Source organism: Rhamphochromis sp. 'chilingali' (assembly GCF_963969265.1).
Source record: "Rhamphochromis sp. 'chilingali' genome assembly, chromosome: 10".
Classification (NCBI taxonomy): domain Eukaryota; kingdom Metazoa; phylum Chordata; class Actinopteri; order Cichliformes; family Cichlidae; genus Rhamphochromis; species Rhamphochromis sp. 'chilingali'.
Genome location: NC_137937.1, coordinates 2861196 through 2887137, shown reverse-complemented (window position 1 = coordinate 2887137; position 25942 = coordinate 2861196). Strand labels below are relative to the sequence as shown.

The 25942-nt window shown below is 40.8% G+C and overlaps 2 protein-coding genes across 2 annotated transcripts; one reads left to right on the top strand and one right to left on the bottom strand.

The window, feature by feature from the left end:
• The first annotated feature begins 3070 nt into the window (after positions 1-3070).
• Positions 3071-6526, top strand: LOC308404334 (uncharacterized protein). The gene is made up of 2 exons (XM_080894363.1): positions 3071-4996; positions 5078-6526. Exon 1 carries the CDS (start codon positions 3500-3502, stop codon positions 4418-4420), a length of 921 nt encoding a protein of 306 aa, XP_080750489.1. The 5' UTR covers positions 3071-3499; the 3' UTR covers positions 4421-4996; positions 5078-6526.
• Positions 6527-14068: 7542 nt separating this feature from the next.
• arrdc1a (arrestin domain containing 1a) lies at positions 14069-24824 on the bottom strand. Its single transcript, XM_080893122.1, has 8 exons — positions 24618-24824; positions 21598-21708; positions 21297-21347; positions 18626-18780; positions 17932-18114; positions 17214-17390; positions 16251-16785; positions 14069-15124 (listed from the first exon to the last, which is right to left on the bottom strand). The coding sequence occupies exons 1-8, from the start codon at positions 24733-24735 to the stop codon at positions 15087-15089; spliced, it is 1368 nt and encodes a 455-aa protein (XP_080749248.1). The 5' UTR covers positions 24736-24824; the 3' UTR covers positions 14069-15086.
• Positions 24825-25942: the final 1118 nt, after the last annotated feature.

Sequence of the window (25942 nt, the reverse complement as noted above, 5' to 3'; positions counted from 1 at the left end):
GGTTCTCAATGGGGTTCAGATCAGGTGAACAAGGAGGCCATGTCATTAGTTTTTCTTCTTTTATACCCTTTCTTGCCAGCCACGCTGTGGAGTACTTGGACGCGTGTGATGGAGCATTGTCCTGCATGAAAATCATGTTTTTCTTGAAGGATGCAGACTTCTTCCTGTACCACTGCTTGAAGAAGGTGTCTTCCAGAAACTGGCAGTAGGACTGGGAGTTGAGCTTGACTCCATCCTCAACCCGAAAAGGCCCCACAAGCTCATCTTTAATGATACCAGCCCAAACCAGTACTCCACCTCCACCTTGCTGGCGTCTGAGTCAGACTGGAGCTATCTGTCCTTTACCAATCCAGCCACGGGCCCATCCATCTGGCCCATCAAGACTCACTCTCATTTCATCAGTCCATAAAACCTTAGAAAAATCAGTCTTGAGATATTTCTTGGCCCAGTCTTGACGTTTCAGCTTGTGTGTCTTGTTCAGTGGTGGTCGTCTTTCAGCCTTTCTTGCACTGAACATAAGTTCCCTGCAATTTCTGAAGAATATTACAGTAAATCTGGCTGAAACTTGGCCCAGACGTACAGCAGGTTTCCCGGAGGAGGGATGTGTTGAAAGTTGGACCTCAACTACTCAGGATGATTTTTAATGAATTTCTGAAATTTCCATAATTGTAGTGTATTGGCCGACTGCATTGGATACAAGTACACATTAATTTCTGAGGAATTCTACAGTAAATTTGGATGAAACTTGGCACACAGGTACAGTAGGTGTCCCAGAGGGGGGATGTGTTGAAAGTTGTACATCAACTACCCAGGATGATTTTTAATGAATTTTTGAAAATTGACATAATTAAATTGTATTGGCTGACTGCATTGGATACAAGTACCCTTTAATTTCTGAGGAATTCTACAGTAAATCTGGCTGAAACCTGGCACACAGGTACAGTAGGTGTCCCAGAGGGGGGATGTGTTGAAAGTTGTACATCAACTACTCAGGATGATTTTTAATGAATTTCTGAAAATTGACATAATTCTATTGTATTGACTGTATTGAATTGAATATAAGTTTCCTTTAATTTCTGAGGAATTCTACAGTAAATTTGGATGAAACGTGGCACACAGGTACAGTAGGTGTCCCAGAGGGGAGATGTGTTGAAAGTTGGACATCAACTACCCAGGATGATTTTTAATGAATTTTTGAAAATTGACATAATTCTACTGTATTGGCCGACTGCATTGGATACAAGTACCCTTTAATTTCTGAGGAATTCTACAGTAAATCTGGCTGAAACCTGGCACACAGGTACAGTAGGTGTCCCAGAGGGGGGATGTGTTGAAAGTTGTACATCAACTACTCAGGATGATTTTTAATGAATTTTTGAAAATTGACACAATTGTAGTGTATTGGCTGTATTAGATTGAATAAATGTTTCCATTAATTTCTGAGGAATTCTACAGTAAATTTCGATGAAACTTGGCACACAGGTACAGTAGGTGTCCCAGAGGAGGGATGTGTTGAAAGTTGGACATCAACTACTCAGGATGATTTTTAATGAATTTTTGAAAATTGACACAATTGTAGTGTATTGGCTGTATTAGATTGAATAAATGTTTCCATTAATTTCTGAGGAATTCTACAGTAAATTTCGATGAAACTTGGCACACAGGTACAGTAGGTGTCCCAGAGGGGGGATGTGTTGAAAGTTGTACATCAACTACTCAGGATGATTTTTAATGAATTTTTGAAAATTGACACAATTGTAGTGTATTGGCTGTATTAGATTGAATAAATGTTTCCATTAATTTCTGAGGAATTCTACAGTAAATTTCGATGAAACTTGGCACACAGGTACAGTAGGTGTCCCAGAGGAGGGATGTGTTGAAAGTTGGACATCAACTACTCAGGATGATTTTTAATGAATTTTTGAAAATTGACATAATTCTACTGTATTGGCCGACTGCATTGGATACAAGTACCCTTTAATTTCTGAGGAATTCTACAGTAAATCTGGCTGAAACCTGGCACACAGGTACAGTAGGTGTCCCAGAGGAGGGATGTGTTGAAAGTTGTGCATCAACTACTCAGGATGATTTTTAATGAATTTTTGAAAATTGACATAATTCTACTGTATTGGCCGACTGCATTGGATACAAGTACCCTTTAATTTCTGAGGAATTCTACAGTAAATCTGGCTGAAACCTGGCACACAGGTACAGTAGGTGTCCTAGAGGAGGGATGTGTTGAAAGTTGTACATCAACTACTCAGGATGATTTTTAATGAATTTTTGAAAATTGACATAATTCTACTGTATTGGCCGACTGCATTGGATACAAGTACCCTTTAATTTCTGAGGAATTCTACAGTAAATCGGGCTGAAACCTGGCACACAGGTACAGTAGGTGTCCCAGAGGGGGGATGTGTTGAAAGTTGTACATCAACTACTCAGGATGATTTTTCATGAATTTTTGAAAATTGACATAATTAAATTGTATTGGCTGACTGCATTGGATACAAGTACCCTTTAATTTCTGAGGAATTCTACAGTAAATCTGGCTGAAACCTGGCACACAGGTACAGTAGGTGTCCCAGAGGACGGATGTGTTGAAAGTTGTACATCAACTACTCAGGATGATTTTTAATGAATTTTTGAAAATTGACACAATTGTAGTGTATTGGCTGTATTAGATTGAATAAATGTTTCCATTAATTTCTGAGGAATTCTACAGTAAATTTGGATGAAACGTGGCACACAGGTACAGTAGGTGTCCCAGAGGGGAGATGTGTTGAAAGTTGTACATCAACTACCCAGGATGATTTTTAATGAATTTTTGAAAATTGACATAATTCTATTGTATTGGCCGACTGCATTGGATACAAGTACCCTTTAATTTCTGAGGAATTCTACAGTAAATCTGGCTGAAACCTGGCACACAGGTACAGTAGGTGTCCCAGAGGGGGGATGTGTTGAAAGTTGTACATCAACTACTCAGGATGATTTTTCATGAATTTTTGAAAATTGACATAATTCTATTGTATTGACTGTATTGAATTGAATATAAGTTTCCTTTAATTTCTGAGGAATTCTACAGTAAATCTGGATGAAAATTGGTACACAGGTACAGTAGGTGTCCCAGAGGGGGGATGTGTTGAAAGTTGTACATCAACTACTCAGGATGATTTTTAATGAATTTCTGACATTTCCATAATTTTATTGACTGTATCGGGCCGTTACATTGTAATTTGTGTGCGCGCGTGCACGTGTGCGCGGGTATAGGCTTTCAATCGGCACATAAAGCGAAAAGGCGCTACCGTAAAGACTGGTGTAAAAGCGCAAGGAAATTTATGCGGCGGATAGGAGGCGGCTGGCTTGACCGCGGCTCACAAATGACGGCTCACTTTACCGCGGTCAGCCATCTTCTCCACCAGCAGCAGCCTCCATTCCACTGCCCACTCCAGCGGCCTTGTCCGGAGAGAGCGACCTCACCCGCGTCCAACGCCTGATGGACTGGGTAACTCACACCACCAACACAAGGGCAAGAGTGGTGGGGTTAAACGCCATCGAGGCAATCCTGGAGGGAAACCCCTACCTCGGCCAGCTCAAGGGAGTTTCCGCCTGCCTTTGCACCCTGCGTAAAGCCCGGGGGGTAGTGCAAGCTCGGGAAACCTCAGATTTCGTCCAGCTGCAGCAGGAGCTCAGCATGCCCGAGCAGGAGCTCAGCGAGCCGGAGGAGCCCGCACTGTCAGCTGAGGCGCTCAGCGAGCCGGAGGAGCTCGGCATGCCCGAGCAGGAGCTCAGTGAGCCGGAGGAGCCCGCATCGCCAGCTGTGGAGCTCAGCATGCCCGAGCAGGAGCTGGGCGAGCCGGAGGAGCCCGCTCTGCCAGCCGAGGAGGAGCTCTCGCTGCCGGCCGAGGAGGAGCTCTCGCTGCCGGCCGAGGAGGAGCTCTCGCTGCCGGCCGAGGAGGAGCTCTCGCTGCCGGCCGAGGAGGTCAGCGGACCGGAGGGACCTCCACGTCTAGCGCGGCCTCCTCGCCGTCCACGTCCGGTGCGTCCACGTCAGCGATCGGCGCGTCATGGACCTGTTGCCACGCCTCGCTGTTGCTCACCGGAGCAGCGACGTTGCCATCGGACCCGTGGCAGGCCGCCGGAGGGGCAGCGCCGCCGCCACCGGACCCGTGGCAGGCCACCGGACCGTTCCACCGCCACCGGACCCGTGGCAGGCCACCAGAACCGTTCCACCGCCACCGGACCCGTGGCAGGCCACCAGAACCGTTCTGCCGCCACCGGACCCGTGGCTGGCCCCCTGAACTGTTTTGCTGCTGCCGCCGGACCCGGGGCCGTCCGCCGGAGCTGCTACGTCGCCGCCGTTGGGCTCGAGGTAGGCCCCCTGAACTCTCTTGTTGTGTTGATGGGCCGCCTGTGACTGTTTGTGGCGTCTTTTCGTTTTCTTTTTGCACCGCTGCGGGATGCGCGGTCTGACTCTGAGACTGTGGACTGGGTCGGTTTGTTGTTTTGTTGTTTTTGCTTGTTTTGGTTCTGGCCCTCCGTCCTGGTTCCCCCAGCCGCCCGCCCTGGGTTGGTTGTGCTGTTTTTTGTTTTGGTTTTGGGGTCGTCGGGAGCCGACCCTTAGAGGGGGGGGGGTACTGTCAGGGTCCTGGGACTGGGCGACCCAGGATCCCTGAGCAGTTATGTATTATATTATTATTATTATTATTATTATTATTATTATTATTATTATTATTGCTGTGTATTTTGGTGTTGCTGCTGCTCTTCTCCATGCTTGTAGATGTGAGTGTGAGTGTGTGTGTGTGTGTGTGTGTCTGCGGGTATGCTTGGAGGATGGAGCTCAGCCACCTGCAGGCCTGAGGGGTGTGGCCCTGCGGAAGGACTGGCCACACCCGAAGTCACACACCTGCTGCTGATCAGGCCTCGTCGGGGGAGCTACTTAGGAGAGAGTTGGAGCTCCCACCGACGCGGGATCATTTGCTTGGGACTCCACGTTAGTTACCCAGTTTTGGTCGTGTAGTGTATGCCTGCCATTGTTCAGTGTCCTGACTGCTGCCGCTATTGTTTCCCGCAGGAGGAGCGTGGAGGGCTTAAAGAGCAGCGAGCACCGGGAGTGCAGACACGGGAGCAGAGAGCACTTGGAGGACACGACACGGGAGTCTGGGGAGAAACACGGGGATTTATTGTTGTTTGATATCACCCTCTGTAAATAAACACTGTCTATACGTAGAGCACCGCGCCTGGGTCCTCCTTCCCCACTCCTTCCACGGTGTGCCATGCCACACCGTGACACAATCTTAAAGACCTGATAACTATTTCAAACTATTTACAGAACACCAATAGGAAAGGATGGTTTTGTTTCTTGTTTTTTTTTTTTTTTTTATCATTTTTGTGCTTTTGAGTGTTTGCCTTAGAAAATGCAGTTTTTACTGTTTCTTCCCTCAGTAAACATAAACAACGATTCAGGAAAAAACATTACATATATTTTTTTTTATCATGACTCTAGTTTTACGTGGCCTATCAACACAACATACACTTTTAACACAAAAGTGAAGACTCAGGGTTGTCTTGGGTTGTTGCTATGTCATCTTAAATTGGTCATGTGATTGGTTTATCATGGCTATTTTTCCTCAGCAAATCAGCAGCACTTGTGCGATTGTTTCACCCTGGAGACCGCTTCGACTGTCTGAGTGTTGAAAATATTATTTAAATCCCAAATTTAATGCAAAATAGTGCAAAGACAGCATGATAGAATTTTTTTTGAGAAATTGATATATCGGCCTTGATTTTATACAGTCAATATGATCTATTATATTCTTTTATCATAGAATATATAAAAACAAGGACACCGCTTTCAGGTTGAAATGTGAAGCCTGTGTCTGTTTCTTCAACCTGCATCAGGCCAGCAGGAAGAGACTGACCGCAGAAATCTTTGGTTATATGAAAGATTGTTGGAAAAAGAGCTACAATTCACATTTTCAAGTCTCATCAAATTCATGTTTACTTTGTAAATTTTAGCCCACTGGATTGTCCAGAAGTGAGAGAAAGTAAGGTCCACTTTAGGACAGCCCTAAGTTATCTATCAATTGATTTGTAGCTTAAACAAATAAACAAAACCAAAAAAGTTTGGAGTCCTACAACAGCAGTGCAGTTACTGTTACAGGCATGTCAGCATTAACAAAACTAGATCTCACAGACTGTTCGAGCCAAACAGAAAGGTCAGGTTTTTATCTGAATATTATACACCACATTTAAATGCTTTTCAATATTAGGTTTTTTTCTTCAGTTTGCATATTAAGATTCTTTGCTCAGTTCATCCTGTTATTGTTTTGCTGTTATAAAGTGTGGGTAATTCTGCTGATGTGCTCAGGGTTAAAGTTAATCAGACAAACAGTTTGTGAAGCAACACTTTTCTTTTTATAGTTGTTTAATGTGTTTTATTGACAGGAATAGACAACCCGGACTTGAACTGAAAATGTTTTATTTTGCCAGTTTTGTGTACAATAAATTCCTTTCTTCAGTGTTTAATGTCTGCCTAGTTTTCATTATTGGATTTCATCCAGGCTGCCTTTTGGAAATCACGAGTCAGAAACTTTATGTTCTGCGGAGATGACAGAAGCTTATAGAAAACAATTGCTTTCAAAACACACAGGTCACGTAATTCTGACAAAATCTGAAGTTTTGGTGCACTTCACCCCAGTTCCAACAGGTGGCGCACCTGCGGCTTCAAGGTTCTGCCAGGCGCCAGAATTCACATTTTTATCAACTGGAGTGATTTGTAATAATTTAATCATTACTGCTTTAATTTATTAAACACACATGTGTAAAAGAAAACAATACCCTCTCTCTGACCTGAATTTGAAGCGTAATCAAATCAATATTATATAGATAAATATCCTACTCTGATAATCCTGGCTTACAGATTGGAGAAAGCAAGATACTGCCGGGTGAGCTCCATTCACTCATATAAGCAGAGAGAGAGACACACCAAGCTGCAAACTCATAAAAATATCTCAATAAAAAAATGTCATCCTCACTATATACACACTATATTTGTACTGTAGATAAGAAAAGCTAGAAAAACACATCCATTATTTTCAGGTGATCGATTTCGTAACAGTTTTCATAACAGATTCGTTTTTTCTTTTCTTTTAAAGAAAATTCTTGCTGATGCTTCTGGTGTGAATATCTGATAAACAACACAAGGCAGGTTTACTATAACCAAAGCTCAGCACTCACAGTAAACATCATGTCACTGTTACGAGATATACAACATTCACAGCAGTATAAATTTTAAAAAGGTTTCTTCATGTTTCAGAAGTCGCTCAGCAGAGGATGATTCGAGTCAGCATGCATGAAGTGGACTGTTACAACTGATCAGAATTAGTCCATCAAAATATAATACATGTCAACTTTTTATAAAGAAGGAAAACACATTTAGTGTTAAACTGACTAAAAATAAAACCAAATTCTATTCCAGCTTCTAGCTTTGTTCTACTGTGTAAGTAAAGCAAACCTGATGACAGGAACTCCCAGAAAATGTAAAAAAACATGTAGAAGTCAACCAAACACATCCAAATTTTGAGCGCTTTGAGCAAAAAATAAAGCTCAAAACCAACTGTGTGGTTTTTACAGTAAATGTAGTAATGTTACCCACAGATGTATTTGGGGCTCACTTGTGAGGGATGGCAAGGATTCTATTAAATTATAATAGAATCTATCTATAATAATCCTTATGTGTTGGAGTGTAAATGGCACTTTTCTAGTCCCTAAGGACCTCAAAGTGCTTCACACTACATTCAGTCATTCACACACTGGTGATGGCAGCTACATTGTAGCCACAGCTGGGGCGCACTGACAGAGGCGAGGCTGCCGGACACTGGCGCCACCGGGCCCTCTGACCACCACCAGTAGGCAAACAAGGTTAGTATCTTGCCCAAGGATATTTGGCATGCAGTCAGGAGGCAGCCTGGGATCGAACCACCGACCTTCTGATTAGTGGCTGACCTGCTCTGCCACCTGAGCTACAGCCACAGTAGAGTGTATACTGTTGACTTTAAAGAGTTACTGGCAAAGTTACACTAATCATAGCCCAAAAGGTTGATTCTGTTCATCTGGACGTAGCATTTTCAGTTGGAGAAACATTTTTAGCCTGTCTCACCCTGTCCCTTTCAGAAGATGACATCAAGAATTGGGCAGACTCCACTCCAGTAAAGCTGCTGGCCCTGACGGTGTCAGTCCCAGGGCCCTCAGGTGCTGTGCTTCGCAGCTGTCTGGAGTTCTGCATCGGATCTTCAACATGAGTCTGAAACTGCAGAGGGTCCCATCACTCTGGAAGACATCCTGCCTGGTTCCTGTCCCTAAAAAGATTAACCCGTCGACCCCCAGTGACTGCAGGCCAGTGGCTCTGACTTCACATGTCATGAAGACGCTGGAGAGACATCTGCGTCTGCTGGTGGAGCCTTGGCTGGACCCCCTACAGTTTGCTTATCAACCCCATCATCTACCTGCTGGACCAGGCTTATTCTCACCTGGACATTGTTGGGAGCACTGTGAGGGTCATGTTCTTGACTTCTCTAGTGCATTTAACACAATCAGACCATCACTGCTGGGGAATAAGCTCACAGAAATGCAGGTGGATGCCCCACTGGTAGCTTGCATCACAGACTACTTAACAAGTTGACCACAGTATGTTCGGCTGAAGGGCTGCCGCTCGGACAACATCCTGAGCAGCACGGGGGCGCTACAGGGGACGGTCCTATCACCCTCCCTCTTCACCCTCTACATGTCTGACTTCAGGTCCAAGTTTCAGTCATGCCATCTGCAGAAACTCTCTGATGACTCTGCCATTGTGGGCTGCATCAGACGGACAGGAGGAGGAGGAGTGCAGGAGTGTGGTGGACAGCTTTGTTGAGTGGTGTGAGCTAAACCATCTACAACTTAACATCACAAAGACAAAGGAACTGATCATGGACTTTAGGAAGCAGGCTCCTCCTCCTCCCCCTGTCACCATCAGAGGGGCTGATGTAGAGATCCTGGAGGACTACCGGTACCTGGGGGTACACTTGGACTGTAAACTGGACTGGACCAAGAATACCAATGCTGTCTTTAAAAAAGGGCAGAGTCGGCTTTTCCTACTGAGGCGGCTCAGGTCCTTTAATGTTTGTAGGAAAATGCTGACCATGTTTATCACTCTGTGGTAAAGAGTGTTGTGTTCTTTGCAGCTGTGTGCTGGGGCAGTGGGGTGAAGACAGCCGATGCCAACAGGCTGAACAAACCGATTAAAAAGGCTGGTTCTGTCCTGGGTGTCAGACTGGACCTAGAGGAGGTGTCTGAGAGGAGAATGCTAAAAAAGCTTCTTTGTATCATGGACAACCCCGCCCACCACATGCACGCCTCCATGATGAACCATCAGAGCACACGCAGCAAAAGACTCATTGCCCCGAAATGCAGAACTGACCAGTGGTCAATGCAAACAGTGCTGAAGCACCCCCCAAAATGGGCTAAAATCGCCCCTGCCAGGTACCAAAGCAAATCATTCGGTACAAATAATGTAAATATGACGGTGAATCACGAAAGATTGATATCAAACTGATCACTTGACCCATATTACGTTACTTGCTCTTCGAATGAATCAACAAATGGCGAAATGAAAAGCCGAACAACAACAATGCTGTTTCTTTAGAGAGTCTCAGCTTACATGTGTTTATTTCATATTTTCAGTTGTTTCCCTCCACGGCTAAACAAAGCGTTTCAGTTATGTACTGATGAACACAACAATGGACATAAGGAGCTTCTTTCAAAGAAAAACTCAGGTAGATGTTATTTTATATATTATGCTTTGTATGTTGTTCAGTATATTTCTATGCAAAACAAGAGGAACTTCAGTACACAGCAGGATATTCACAGCTGAAACCAGATATTTACACTTTAGGGAAAAAACATAAAACCAATTTTTTTTTACTGTACAACATCAATTTAGAGTAAACTTGTTTTGTTTTAGATAAATAAATATTGAAATATCTTTCGAATTAGTTAAATGTCCGAATAAAGAGAGACAGAGCTTCTATTTTTATCACTTTGATCAAATTTAGGAGTACATGTACACTAAGTTTATTGTTAATTAATAAGAAACTCCAGACGATTCCATTCTGAGCTGAAGAAGCTTCTGATAGGTTCGTAGAGTCCATGTGAGTAAACTGGTGGCACAGCTGTGGATGCATACAAGGCAAAACACAGAGCCTGTTTCTGTGACATGGGAACATCAGGAGATGTCAACAAAACACCAGGAAGAGAACTGTGGAGCTCCATAAGTGTGGCTCAGTTTGAATACAATTTGGTGCCATTTACAATTAAGAAATACAGATTTTCTCTCTTTACTCTTAAATTTAACAAATGTTTTTTATATTTATCAATCTAAACAAAAATAAACATTTAGTCTGATTTGATGTTACAATTAAAAAAGTGTTTGTGTTTTGATCTGAAGAGTTTGTAAATATCTGGTTTCCACTGTATATTTGATGATTGTCAGCACAAAGAGGGAGAGAGAGGAACAGAGAGGGATGGAATAAGAGCAGGTGAGGTCAGATGGTTGCTTGCCAAAACTCATCAGAACATGTATCTCGTACCTAGTGTTTCTTTTTAGATACCATTTCTTACTTTTCAAATTCTACATTTATTAAGTTTTGCAGGCTTGTTTGCACAACAAGGATAAATAATTATATAAATTTTTCTCAATCTAAATATTGTACTTTGGTAGAATTAAAAAATAAGTATAGTGCAAGTTTATGATGATTTTAGTGCTACTATCATCTAGTTCTGATTCTGGTTCTGTCTTGGTTAAATCCTAAGTAGTCCTGATTTTGAACTGTTGTAGTCCTGTTTTAATTCAGGATCAGTTCTGGGTCTGGTTGAATTGGGGTTTAGTCTGCGTGTCTGGATACAGCTCTGATTTTGTTCTGCCTTGCTGCTTAATTAAAAACTAGTTTTACTGCCTTACTTTCAGTTAATGTATTTTGTTTTGCACTATGCATATTTTATATGCCATTAGGTAATTTATTGTGAAAATTCTCATGTAGGAACTATTGTACTACATGTTGGTCCCACTGGTGCACCTGAGGGAGATGCACGCCCATGTTGATGTGTGAGCATGGCAAGTTGAAGCAAGAGAAGCCAATTTAATTCAGAGAAAGTTGTTTCTTAAAAGTATCTGTAAAGTGCTCATTTCTGCCTCAAAGCATGGCTCAGCCAGCGAGGTATGTTTGTATGTTATATAGATCATTTTATGTCTTTATTTCACTCGTCTTACTATTTCATTGAATTTTATGTTATGTTTTAGTTCGACGGTGGTGTAGTTTGTGATCAAGGTGAAGCTGTAACAACCCCAAGACCTTACAACTAACATTAAAGCCAACTTCATGCCATCAGTAAAAGATGAAGTCATTCTTTTTTAAACAAAACTCAAAACACAGCCACAGTCATTTCTGACCCCCATCCCACATGCATACGACCCTTTAGGGCTAAGCCCCAGGTGTATAAAATGTCTGGCTCTGCCTATGGAGTCAACAGTATCCATGACACACAACGTAACGTTTGATAATGTGCCGTGCGCTAAAGCATCAGCTCTAAGAGCCGTGCTTAGAGAGCGCTTTGTAGTGAATCAGAAGAATAGACTCCCATTGAGCGAGAGCCGGCTCCTCACTTAATTTCCTTTGGCTGCTCAGCTCTCACACAGTGGCTCAGCTATGCTCCAATCCCTTCATATTGTGGCCAATTATATGCGAGGATATAGGATAATATCATTATGTGAAAAACAGAGGGTGAGAGAGAGGAGGGCTGTGCATCGCAAAAATACATAAATATGGCTGACACCCGTAAACGAAGCAGCATCTGGCTGCAGTTTAAAGACTTTTTTGTCTGAGTCTTGGTCTCCATACCCTCTGGTCTTGGTATTGTCTTGGTCTCTTGACTACAAGTCTACTGCTATCACACTCTTTAATTCATCCACTTAGGTCAGATCCACAAATGTGGAACAGAATTAATCACACCACAATGCACCATGTACACCATGACATATTTGAAGACATACTCGTCCTTTTAGATTTATATGTATAGTTATATCTCTATATTTATCTTAATATTTACGTATCATAACTCTGTTTCCACACTCATTTTGAATGAGTGCTTGATGTTTGTTGTATATTTGCTGCTATAACAACTCAATTACCCTCTGGGATTAATAAGGTTTCTCTGATTCTGATTGCACAAAGTGGATGGGATAGGAGGATGACTACCTTGTTATTCCTCAACTTCACTCCAAATCAGTAACTATAGTTAGAACTTGGACACAACTGGAGGTTCCAACAGAATAATGATCCCAAACACAAATCAAAACTGGTTTATTTAACATTAAGATTCTGCAATGGCTTCAAAGCTCCAACCTCAGCTGCATTGAAAAGTTGTGGACTGCTCTCCAAATCTGTGCCTCAAAACTACCCAAGAGTGGTCAAATATCTGTTCGAAATTTTACCAGAGCTTGTTAATGGCAACAAGAAGGGTTAGGTCGAGATGGACATTTAACCAAATATTAGTGGTTAACATTTGGTTAAATGTTAAACATTATTTGAGCCTGTATGTACAATTTTGACAAAATGAAATTCTTTTTTTCCGAAGTTATTAAAAATAGAGGCTTTACAAACATTCCACCCTGTAAAAAGATTCATCTCCAATATACTTCAATAAAGTAATTGAAGATGGATGACAAAAAAAAAAAAACTGGGGTCAACCATCCAATGAACAGTTCACAAGAGTTGAAGTAAACGTGTGCAGTTAGGGTGGGGATTGGGTTGAGTTGAATGTCAGGGGTTATTTGTGACAGAAGGCTATCAGCTAGAGAGAAAGGAAAAGCTTACAAGATGGTAGTGAGACCTGCTATGGTATAGTTTAGAGATGATGGAAGTTCTTGGGAGTTACAAGATTAGAAGTGAGTATCAAAGGAACGGCTTGGGTTGAGTGGGTTAAAGACAAAGCTAAAGAAGAAAGGTTGTACATGTCCAAACAATCCTAAAGGATAGGGTTGGTGTGATAGAAGATTCTAGAGATGGGGTGAAAATTAGCCGGTCTCACTACCATCTTGTAAGCCTTTCCTGTAGCAATTCTTAAAGAGAGCAGCCAAAAGAAGATTGTAACTTTAATATTATTTTATAGTTTAAAAAGAGGTTTCAAGGCATCTGTTGAGCAGTTAGTGGTTGAGCCCTTCCTGATTTTCTTGTTTGCCACATTTTAGATCATTAAACAAATGTAAATATTAGACAAAGATAACAAAGAAAACCAACTGGTTCGTAACCTCAAGCTGAACCACACTTGGTTTTTTTACAGCAGAACAATGATCCAAAACACACCAGCAAGTCCACCTCTGAATGGCTCAAAAACCAAATGAAGACTGGAGTGGCCAAAATTCCTCCACAGAACTGTAAAAGACTCATTGCCAGTTATTGCAGTTTAGGGGGCACACAGGGGTTTCGATTTGTCCCCTTAATGTTAATTACATTCATTTGAAAACTGCATTTTGGGTTCACTTGTGTTATTTCGATTTATTTATTTTTGGGGGGCCTTGGGTCAGACTGGGTCATCTGCTCACCCACTGAGCTAAACTGAAACTAAATGTGTTTAATGATCTGAAATATGTAAATGTGACAAACATACATAAAAATATCAGTAAGGGGACAAACACTTTCACACCACTGTATATTAAGAATCATGAAACACACACACAAAACAAAAAAAAAAAACCCTTTACAAAGTGTTCCCAAAAACCTTCAGTGGCACATGAAACTCCAGGTTTTTGGCAGCCAGTAATAACAAAAACAAAAAGCAATGGGACATGCTCACTCTGCCTCAAACTCTACACTGCACTTAGGCAAAAAACAAACAGATGGACTCTGTCAGGCTTTTAGCAGGAATATAGGCAAGTTAGCAAGTGGTGGGTGAAAATGACCGGTTAGTGTAACTGCATTCCTTTAAAAAAGGTCTTAAAAATGCTTAATGAGTCTTAAGTATGACACAATTTATGGGTTTCACAGGTTTATTAGAATCCAAACAGTAGTTGGAAGTTGGAACAATAAATAAATGGGCTTTCAGCATGCTCAAGTGATTCAACAAAGATATATGAAGACAAATCTCAAGTGTTATTCATTATGAAGGCCCAAATATAGCATCAGGTCACACCGGCCTTATTGTGGAACAACTAAAAGGCACATACAGAACCAACATATAATGTAGGTGACATACATGCAGTAGTGAAAAAGAAGGAATACACAACCCCATTGGTCATTTACTTCTATGTCCTACAGCACAAGACATGAAAGTAAATGCCTCAACAGATGGAGATCTGGCTAAACGCCACCATATCATGTCCTCACAGAGCTACATGTAGACCGCTTACAAAAGGAAGTGCTCGTTTAACACAATCACACATCAGCAAACTGATTAAAAGCATATTAAAACAAAACCCTTTCTGAACAAAGCATTTCAAGAAAATAAGGCGACATCTGTTTCATTTCAAATCCTACAGTTTAAATTTGGAATGACATCAACATAATTAAATTCTGGACTTGTTTTCAATTATTATATTCTAAAAAACTAACATGACATCACAGATGCTATTTAAGGTATTTTTAATAACCCACAATTTAAAACTAAATAGTGTACAACCAAGTAAAATGCAGCTTCTCTCTCCTTTCATTCAATGTGCTAAAAGCATATCAAATCTGGTTTTTGGTGGTGACTTGCTGCAGAAAGGATTCCTCCTTTGATAACTGAAGACACTTGTTCACCGGGCGGCCACTTTTGATCACTTTATCAAAAAAATGATTTCTAAAAGCGTAAAGTAAAAATCTGCTCATTACACCAGGATACACTAGGTTTCATGTGGATTGTGAATGTCTCTCTCTTTTTTTAACTTTTTAAAATGACAGGGCTCTTATATTAGAAATGCGGCAACATTACACATGAACTTCGCCTCAACATTTTGTTGAATATCAGTTAATTGTTAGTCGTTCCTGGTTTCTTCTTCTTTGTCCATATCATGTGTTGCAGCTCGCATTGTAAGAAGGAGGAGCCTCTGAAACACACACACCATCAATCCAACTGGTTAATATTTAAACACTGTTAAATACCACACTTTATATATTGCCACAAAACAAGCAGTATGAGCTAGGTCCTTGTATTCCAGTTGACTTTGTTCAATCGGAATACACTCTTGTTTGGACCACATTAGTAGCTGTGGTTCTTCTGATGGATCAAATTACTGCACCTATTTTCACAGCATGAAGCTAGTTGGGTAACTAGACTTTATCCCGCAACTGGAATTTCCTATATGTGAATTTGTAGAGCCAATCAATCTCCTATTAATTTCCTTAAGAGTACTGCTGTGGGGAAGAGCTGCATTGATTCTGCAAAGAGCCACACCCATGGGATTGCTGAGCAACACCACTAACACCTTGCAGTGACTGTATCACACCAGAAACTTTTACTGAACTAAGTTGGGGTTCATGAGACTCTGTTGTTTCTGGTGAACAGGGATGAGCTGATGATACTTTACAATTAGTAAGCCATTGCATTCCACCAACATGAATTCCTGTTCCAAAGAATTCCATGCAGATTGAGATTTTAAACTGGCTGCCATGCTGCACAAAGGTACAAAACATTCCTACAGACTATCACATAATATGAAGCATGGTGGAGGGATCATCATGGTTTGGGCTGCTTTGCTACCCAGTCTTTCAATCATTAAGGGAACAATAAATTCAAAACTGCAGCAAGAGGTTTTGAAGGCCCCAGAATATCCAGACCAGTTGCTGGTAAAATCATCATACAGCCATCTATTTATGCTTGCCATGACGGCACAGGTAGCCACTGTAGTATTCTCCCAAAAGATAAGCCTTGCTATTGAAACCTCCACATCAATGCTGATATAGGGGAAGAAACCAAAACTGGATGTCAGAGTCCTGCCTTAACCATTAGTGCTGCATGGCCTAGGACTGTTAAATCGAGTCCAAAGTCTAATAAGCAGCTACAGGAACCATTACTTAAGGAACTTCTAGGAATAACTAAGGGTTCATTAAAGTTGTTGCAGTCGATACTGTGAGTAATTACTCAGCGATGAGGCTTGAACCATCGCTGAAGTTTTTAAAAAGTAGAGTCTACTGATTTCTAGAGCAACAGTGGTAGATTGTGTGGCAACTGACCTTTTGGATAATCTGAAGTGCTGTAGTCTGGAGGCAGGATCTGTGGTGTTGCCACTGAAGTGGTACCATTCAAAGAGGGGTAAAGACTTGTGGGCCCTGTGGACCCACTAAATTCAGGCCCGTTGGGTGCTGCAGCTGGTCCGACTGGCTGCTGGTTTTGAGGAAAAAAGAGGCCTGGTGCATAACTAAATGCATTGGGTGACACCAGTTGAGACTGCCGCTTGTTTTGGAAGTCCTCATTCATCAAGGCCCCTCCCTCTGCTCCCGGGTGGTACTCAGCTGGAGGAGCGCTGGGGGAATTGTGGGAGGATCCCCTAGAGCGAGGGGCAAGACGAGGAGCAGGTTTTGGGGCTGGACGAGGGGGCAAGGTGGGCGAGAAGGCAGAAATGGATGTGTCTAGTGTTGAGTCAGAGGCTGGCGTATCCTCAGTGGAAGGAGCAGATGCTTTTTTGGAAGGCCGTTGTTTTTTGTCTAATGAGACGTTCCCAATGTGGATGGGTAGTGTCAGCATGACATCAGGAGACTTCAGACACACCTGGTTCATCAGCAGAACAAAAAAGAATGTCGGGTGGTGGAATAGACCGATTTTCATTCTTTGTCAATATTAGTGGATGTAAATCTGCTTTGTCAGCTGGTCAAAAGTTTAAATCAGCACAAAATAAATAAATAAATAAATAAATAAATAAATAAATCACATTTTTTAGACTATGGGAGCTCTTGGCTCTTAGGGATTACTAGAAATTGCTTGTCACTGACCTGATTATTCAAAACCTTGGCTAAACATTGGGATCATCATTTAAACTCTGTGTATGTGTGTGTGTGTGTACACACACACACATAAATAAATACTATAGGTTCTTGCAGCCATCCTCATGCTTACAGTATTGCACATACTACTCATAATTTTTCAGACAGGTAGCAAAGCAATACTGAGTATGTATCAGAGAAGGAATATGAACCTACTTTGACAAAATATTCGATCTTTATAAGCTCACAGCCAGCGAGGGAGGACTGAGGCAGGGGAGGAACAATGATCTGCTCCTTCCACTCCACCTCTTTGCCAGCTTTCACCACGCCTCCCTCCACCTCCGCTATTATTCTCAGATCATGGGTCGGCTTCTTCGTCTCATAGGTCACTCTCTGAAAACATACGACTATGGATAGTCAGAAACTGTGATCAGTGTGTTTTGACTGCAAAATACAGCCCAAAGTCAGCGTGTGATCTCACAAATAGGCTTCTGGAAGAATAGTCAAAATTCTCATAAGCACACTTTCAAACATTGTGGAAAGCCTTCCCAGAAGAATTGAAGCTGTAATAGCTACAAAGCCTAGGCCAACATCATATTAGAACCCTATTCATTAAGAATGTCAGTTAAGTTCATATGCATGCAAAGACAGATGAACAAATACTTTTGACATTCAATTAAAATGCCAGAAGGGCCAGTCCTGCTAAATGCGAGCAGGACTGCTAGTAGCTAGCAATAGTAAATTTAGAAACTGTTATTCCTATAGTGTCAGACTCAAGTTTGGTCTTCTGTTGGGTTTATCGACACAGCCATCATATTTAGAAGATATAGAAAATAAGTTTAAAACATGGATTGTAAATGTAAAAACATAACACTAAAAGTGAGAAAACTAATACCAGAAGGTAACCAGAGTTAAGGAGATATAAAGTTCCAACCTGCATCAGACTGGCTGCCATGTTGCCAGTGTTCTTCCCAGATTGGTTGTGGATGTTGGCGGTCACCTGAATGATCTCTCCTGGTGTGTAACCCTTCATGTGCGTCTGAGCCCTCAAGACTATTGTGCCAGTTTTCATCAACATGTAGGTGAACTGCTGAGTCACTGCAGATGAGCAGGTTCCCTATATGGGTCATGGCAAAAGACACTTTGAATAGTATAATTGACTTTAAATTAATTTGGTGAATCTAAATGCCAGTAAGTACAAAACAAAGCAAATAACACTCAAACAGTTTCTTGTCTAGTTATTCAAAGGATTAGAATTAACGGTTCACACAAATGCAGAACTCTAGATTCCCCATTTATTGCATTTAGTTGACAACTGCACACCTGCTCTTCATCAGACTCTACCTCCTCCCTGTCCCATTGTTTTCAGCTCTGCACCTGCCCCATGGGATGAGGAAGATGTGCAAGTTCTCTTGTGTTCTTTGTCCAGTTATCCAAAAATCTAGAGTTTGTGGATTCATTGGAACTATTTCTGATAAACAGCAAAGTGTTAGGGTTGGTCCAAGCTCCAAATCAAAAAAACAAAAAAACTTGGCTGTTGTGTGTTTGAACTCTGAAGACTAATTAACTCAATGTTTAGGACCAACCATTCAGGGACTGAATACAGACATACAGCTATAATGTCTCACCCATATATCTGGCACTTCATTCAGGTTCAGAAGGCTTAGCAGGAAGAAAGCTTTCTCTGTGGTGTAGTCCTTGGAAAATCGTGGTGTGTCAATAAAAGCCCTCACTCTGTAAATGATCCTTCCATAGATGCCTTCAAAAGACGTTGGAGCAGTGGCTGTGGGGAAGAAGTGAACTGTGTTAGTTTGTAGTTATACAGTAGCGTGAACTACAGTTTTTAAAAGAGTTACAGTTTTTGCAGAAAGAGTGAAGAGCACCCAGGAGCAGGGATATTTTTTCCTCAGGCGGCCACAATATTAGTAATCTGTCATTTTAGATTTAAATCCTTTTAATGTCTGGAAGGGATGTTTGAGTAACTCCTCTAAAATGTGTTAACCCTCAAGTAACACACTTATTGAACATGAAGACTATAAAGACTTGTTGAAGAATGTAGGGACCAAAAGAAAACGTGAGAATAAATACTCAAGTAAAATACAGATACCTCAGAACAAAGTAATTGTACTTTGTGCTGTGTTTAATTAACCTACATGTACAGCTGTGCTTTAAAACATTGTAAAAATGTAACCACTCCGCTTTCTGTTTGTGTTTTTGTCTATAAAGTAGTATAAGACATGGTTTCAGTCAACACTAACTCCAGTCCTTTAACTCATTCACTGCCAGCCATTGGCAGTGAATGAGTTAAACCCATTGACTCATTCACTGCCATTGACGGCTATAGACGTCAATGGCAGTGAATGAGTGAAGCTGTATAGTTCTGATACTGTGTGCATGAACAGTAATAACAGTAATATTGGTAGTAGCATAACTTGCAGGGAAAAAACTAACTACCTATTTTGGGGCACCAACATTTGAAATAGCTTTCACTGGATTTGACTGACACAGTCCAGGGAGTTTTTATGTCCGAGCCGCTGAACTGAATTTAAAGCTATAATCCATCCAGATTAATTCCAAAATAGCTGCTGAGTTTTGACACCTTTTCCCAAAAGAACTATGATATTAATTTATAAAGTATAGAGCTCTTCTCTTTATTAACCTTCCAAATCTTGACAAATACAGAAACAAACCAAAAAACAAACAAACAAAAACTTCGTAGGCACCTGCCAGCACTCTAGGAGTGAAAGCAAACAAGCTTAATGATTCATATCAGATTCACAAAAACTGGCTTGACTGGTTCTGAGTTTCTGTGATCCTAGCTACATTACATAAAAGGCTTCTTGTCTTGTCTGCATGTCATCTTGCAGACATGCACCTACACAATGACTAAACACTTTTGCCTGTGTTCTATTGTGTGACAGCCAAAACAAATCAAGACAATGTATAGAAAGGAAGTCAAGTATTTTATTTCAGGCAACAGTTTTGGCACTGAATAAAAAGTTAACAAGTCTTCAAATAAACTAAAATATTTCCTCATTATTCAACTGTCTCGTCATCTTTATGCACAGTTATCTTAAGAGTCCATAACAATTAATGGTGTAATCAGGGAGTTCTCTCAAAGATTGCATTGTTATGAGTCAGTGGAACACACTGTATACTGCTGACGTCACAGTAACCATTACAGGGATGGTAGTGGAAAGCATCCACCAGTCTCTTCTTAGTTAGACACCATCATGGCACCTCATTCAACTCATGTATACGCTCTGCAATTGTTCCAGAGAAAAGATGACTGATGGCAGGCTATAAGGGCCAAATTATCTGTTGTGGTGGCCCCAAAACGAGAACTGTTGCAATTGCCTTATCACTACTGATGGACAAAATTCTGACAGCGCCAAAGATTTAGAGTGACCTTATCTCACAGCGTCAGTGCTGCCCAGCATACCTATGTCAGTGACGCAGTCAAGACTCACGACTACACTGTTGTTTTTCAACACAACACTGAAAAATGAACAACCCAAAGCCTTGCTGAAGATCAAATAGTCAGGCAAAAATGTAAAAACAGAAGAAGAAAAGGCTAATAAAAGGAACAAATTTCTGAGCAGGTTGTAAACAAAGAATCAATTTGATCTCTTAACCACTTTATCTGGAGGTTAAACTAAAACCACCCCAACCATCATGAGAAATAACCCTTCACTAGCGGTGTGCGGATTGATATTGAAATATCGATTCTTCCAATACCAGTAATTTATGCTCGAAAATAGATTCTCATATTAAAATATCACCATTTTAGTACTTTGGGGTAAATTTGTAGTTTTTCATTAACAGGAACACAGTGGAAAGAAACTACATCATTGGGATTATCTAAATTGGAAGGAACTACCTCCTCTTACGCGTGCGCACTCACAATGGCTGAGCGTAAACAAAGTCATGTGTGGACGTATTTTACCTCCACAAACAGCCAAGACGCGATGATGATACATGTGGCAAGAAAGTGAGGTGCTGTGGCAACACCACTAACCTCGTCAAACATGTCAGAGTAAATCATATCACAGAATATGACGAGCGTATGTTGAGGCGAACTGACGAGACAACAAAAGCATGCATATTGTGTGTGTGTGTGTGTGTGTGTGTGTGTGTGTGTGTGTGTGTGTGTGTGTGTACACACACATATATTTTTAACATTTTGGGAGGAAAAGAAAACCAGTCCCATCCTCACAACATGCCAGAACATGTCTGACAGACTGGGAAATGAAAGGGGAAAATAAACACATGCAAAAATATCCCATCAACTTCACCTACCTGGTATGAGAAACTTGAAGGGAAATGTGTGCATTCCCTCTTTCAGGGTACCTATTTGGGACACAAAGCACAAATAAAATCCTTTGATGGAAACAGTAACAGTTGCTCTGTTGTTTCCAAACAGTCAGATATGCCTCAAGGCTGCAGTGGAAAATGAGAAGTTGTAATCTTCACATATTGTCACATTGACCAGTTCCATTTGCAAATTTGTCTCAATTATCACAACAAACCATCTCACAAGGAAGTATTTTGTGGACACTGGACATTTGCACACGGTTTTAATTAGCATTTGGAAGCACACCTTTGTCTGCCACTGAGATCGTGCTGTTGAAGTACTGCTCCTCCATCGTCCATGCTGTGTCATTGAACTTATTGGTGATGCCGCAGAAACCATTGCAGTTCACTTTGATAGCTGCAGATAAGAAAATACACAAGTTTAACTACAGACGATTCGTAGTAGCCACAGCAGGAAACACTTTTCGTAATCAGTCTTTTCCTCAAGGGTGTGTTATTGGTCTGTTTAATGGCATATTGCTCCAGATTTATACAACATCAATATGTGCAAAAGACCTGTAATAAACACCCTTCAGGAGAGTTTAGGATGCATTATTTGATTTGGGAAATAGCCTAAGCCAGCTAATGTTTTGTAACAAAAACAGACCAAAAACAAATTACTGGTCAAAAGTATAAAGAAAGCTTGACTTTATACTGAAAACCATAAAATGCTTGAACCAGATTTTCACCAGATTAGGAAAGGCAGCCAAATATTCCACAACATTGTATTGTTCCTACAGTCTACTGTTGGTCAAAGTCTGAAGGTTATTCAACTAGTCTGAATGCTTTACTACTGTTTTAATGTAATCCTTCATTAACAGAAACAAAGGTAACCATTACATAAAATCCAGGTCCTACATTCTATGAACATAAAAAAAATACCCCAGCTTTACAGCTACAATGTTAGACAAATTTGTTTCCATTTTGTTCATACATCATTACTTATTTAAGCCGTTTTGTGCTGTTGGTGCCTTTGGAGAACCATCTCGATTGAAAAATGATCTAACAAGTAATATGGTTTGTTAAAATAATGACTTACCAAGAAGTTTGGGCTTCAGCTTTTGTGATTAAAGTTTTAGAATTGAGTTATGGTGTCTATTACTGAATGCCAATTAAATTTCACGTGTTTCAGCATATGCTCAAAATAAAGGCACATCTACCTCTGAAAGAACATACCAGCAACAATAATCCCTGCTAATAATGTCCAGGACCTACAATGTGGTGATGTTTGTCCAGAAATTAAATGGTTGACATCAAGGTAAGAATGTCCATCTTTTCAATACAGTCTGTGGTCCAAATACATGTTGTTATATTCCCAATTTTAAGTCACATAAAAATGTTCAAAATGTTCTCAGTAACACATTTGAGTTAACAGCAATAGAAGAAAGCACACTGCTATAATGATGGCATCACATGAACAGAATGAAGAGCGCCAAAAACGTTTAGAATACTAAACACAACCTTTACCAGTCTCAAGAAATCCCAAAACAGAACAAAACATGTGAAAAGTTGTTTGTAGGTTCTTCAATAAACTGGCTGTTTAAGTGAATAGTGGTGAGTGAAACTAAGATTTTTATTGCAGTGTTAATATTTTTCAGTGGCACGTCTCATCACAGTACTTAAAATAGTTTAATATACCATTAGTATTTTAAACGGTGAAACTGTAGCATGTAGCATAAGAGATCTTGAGCCGACAGTCCGACCAGCTTTACCTGAAGAGGAATGTAAACAGACCAGAGGCCTCGCAAGCATTCAAAGTAACAAAACACAAAGACGCCACTCAGCAGGTTGAGAGCTACAAAGAGTAGAAGAAACCTTTCCCTTGCAATCTGCATTCAAATGTGTTACCTTTTATTGTCCTTGTTGACACAGTAGAACCTTTGAGATGTTAAATATCCCAAATAAGAAGAATGAATAAGTGCATTCAGATGGATGAGATGTTGCTTTTACAGCAATCTGGACAATGACACTCACTTTTCCTGTTTCAAGTTTCATTTTGGTCTCTTGATGACAGTCTTAAGTATGTTTAAATGTACAGTCTGACTATACAACACTACAAAATAAATAAAACAGCAGAACCAATTAGACACTGCTCAACGCCAGTGCATTACTTTAGAGCAGGGGTGTCAAACTCAAATACACAGTGGGCCAAAATTCAAAACTGGAACAAAGTCGCGGGCTAACATTAATATTTACTGAAATATATTTATTCCTCCAGATATAAGAATGAATCTTTTCTTATGGACTCAAACACGTTTTGCTGAAAAACTGAATATGGAACAAGCAAAGCTTAACACTAAACAATATATATATTAGCTGTATAATAGTAGGCCAGCTCTGATAGTAATTTGGTATGGCTTCGCGGGCCAAATGTAATTAGGCTGCGGGCCAAATTTGGCCCGCGGGCCAGAGTTTGACACCTATGCTTTAGAGGGTCCCTTCAGAGAGGGGGGCCTTGACACAGAGCCAAAACTGGAATAAGGCAGCAAAGTGATAGAGTATTTAGTACAGTCGCCTCACAAAAATGTCCCTGGTTAAAATCCTGGCTGGTGCTTTTCTTTGGGGACTCTGATGCCTGTGTGGGTTTCCTCAAGTTAGTTTTCACCAAAGCCAAGCATGTTAGGTTAATTAGTCATTTTAGATTGAATATGAATGTCGGGTAGGTAAAGAGAGGTGTATAGAATACAGTGCTGCAATAATGTATAATTAAACTCATTTTCTGAGCTAATCTTTCAACTTTTAACTAAACTTAATCTACACGTAACATAAAAACAGTAGGAAATCTATGCTTATAAAGCTGAGTAGGACTGAGGAGTTGAACTAAGAATCATGTTAAACAAATTATAAACTATCAAAACAGAATATTTACATAGTCCAAAATCCAGGTATTTTGCTGTAATTTAATGAAAGACCGTCAATTTGTGTTTTGGATAGTTTGGGAAATTGGGATAAAACATTGAACCAAGTGTTACAAAACACAGAAGCAAATTTCCCATTAGGCCTCATTAAACATTTTCCATTGAATCAGTGTGCAGAGCTACACCGCGGTAAACGGCCAATGAAAAATCATATGCAAGTTTTAGAACCACAAACACAGAACACCACAGGATGGCTTTTCAACCTCTGAGTGATCTTCAAATAGGAGAAGTTATTTCTAAAACCAGGCGTGGGAACAGTGTAGGAATTACGACTCGTTACCAAATCAACTCACTTCCTCGTTTCTCGAGGTCGACGTTTTCCCACCTGCTGAGCGCAGATGGCTCTTACCTTTACACTGCAGCTGTTGGCCCAGTTTTACTGTCACGGTTCCAGAGATGGACTCTCCCGGACTGTACACTTCTTTGTTTTTCTCAAAGGCAATCTTAAACTCCTGAAGCTTTCCCATTTTCTCACCCGACGTAATGCGAAACAAGACTGAAAATCACCTGTGCGCACAGGCGACAGCACTCACTTTTACCTCCTCGTCCCCACCCCTTTTAGTGACGTCATGTTCACCGGACAAACGTTACATAAAAGACTGCTTTTTCAGGCGTATTAATAACGAAGTTGTCTCTTAGCATATCTCTTAGCATAAAACAAGTAAAGTTTTCCAATGTTTCATTTTCTTTGCCTAGTATCATATGCCTGAAAATATCTACATGCATAAAAACCCATTACACTTACCTGCAGCACTCACAGCCTCTGTATTCTCATCGTAGATCAACTCCCAGAACTTAATGGCTGAAGGAGAAGGACCGCCTCACAACCATTAGCAATTCCAGAGTGTTTTCCCCCAGAAACTGGGAAGCAGAATTGACGACGACACACCACATACACCATCAGACCAACTGGTGAGCACTTAAACACTGTTAAATTAGGGATTACTTTATTAATCCCTCAGGTGCGGTTCCTCCGGGAAATTCAGTGGTGTCATTAAAAATGACACTTTTTACATTAACACAGCTGAATGAAGCATGAGCCAGCTGAGGGCAACTGTAACATTTAAGATATTTAAGTATTCTCGGTGATATTAAGGTTAGCAGTGAGCAAACTAAAATTAACCCATCAATTAACCGCCTTGAGGCAACTTTTGTTGTGATTTGGCGCTATATAAATAAAATTGAATTGAATTGAAACCAACAATATTTTCTCCAGACTGTTTTTTTTTTTTTTTTAATTAAACGTAACTCAGCTGCATCCCCAGAAGGTCTCTTGTTTGGTGGGTTTCCATAACAGGTTAATATCAAATGAGCTTAGTTGCATTTGGATGAAGCTTATTAATAAAACCACGAGGTTGTATTACCGCATACTTACCTTGTTCTTATGTTAAAACAGTTAAGTATGTCAAAGACAATTAATTATCAATGATACCAACATTGTCTTTAGATAGTGACATTTATGCAATGTAGTATAATGTGCTGATGTCATTAGGGAGTGCTCTTGCAGATTACATTCTTATGACTTAATGGAACAAAGTAACAGCTGCTGGATTGCATTAGGAACTGTTTCTAAACCTGTTCTTGTTTTCAGTGGTGAAAAATAGGGTGACAGATGAGGTTAGGCATCGGTCCCTGTAGACTTCGATGCTTGCATACAACATTGTGATCTGTAGA

What these genes read in the sequence shown, in the direction of transcription:
- LOC308404334 (XM_080894363.1), top strand. Translation starts at nt 3,500, where the DNA reads ATGGACTGGGTAACTCACACCACCAACACAAGGGCAAGAGTGGTGGGG.
- arrdc1a (XM_080893122.1), bottom strand. Translation starts at nt 24,735, where the DNA reads ATGGGAAAGCTTCAGGAGTTTAAGATTGCCTTTGAGAAAAACAAAGAA. An exon ending in ATGAAGTGCCAGATATATGG is followed by an intron (nt 18,115 to 18,625) that starts GTGAGACATTAT and finishes TGACCCATATAG; the next exon opens with GGAACCTGCTCATCTGCAGT. An exon ending in CACTTCAGATTATCCAAAAG is followed by an intron (nt 15,125 to 16,250) that starts GTCAGTTGCCAC and finishes TGTGTGTTTCAG; the next exon opens with AGGCTCCTCCTTCTTACAAT.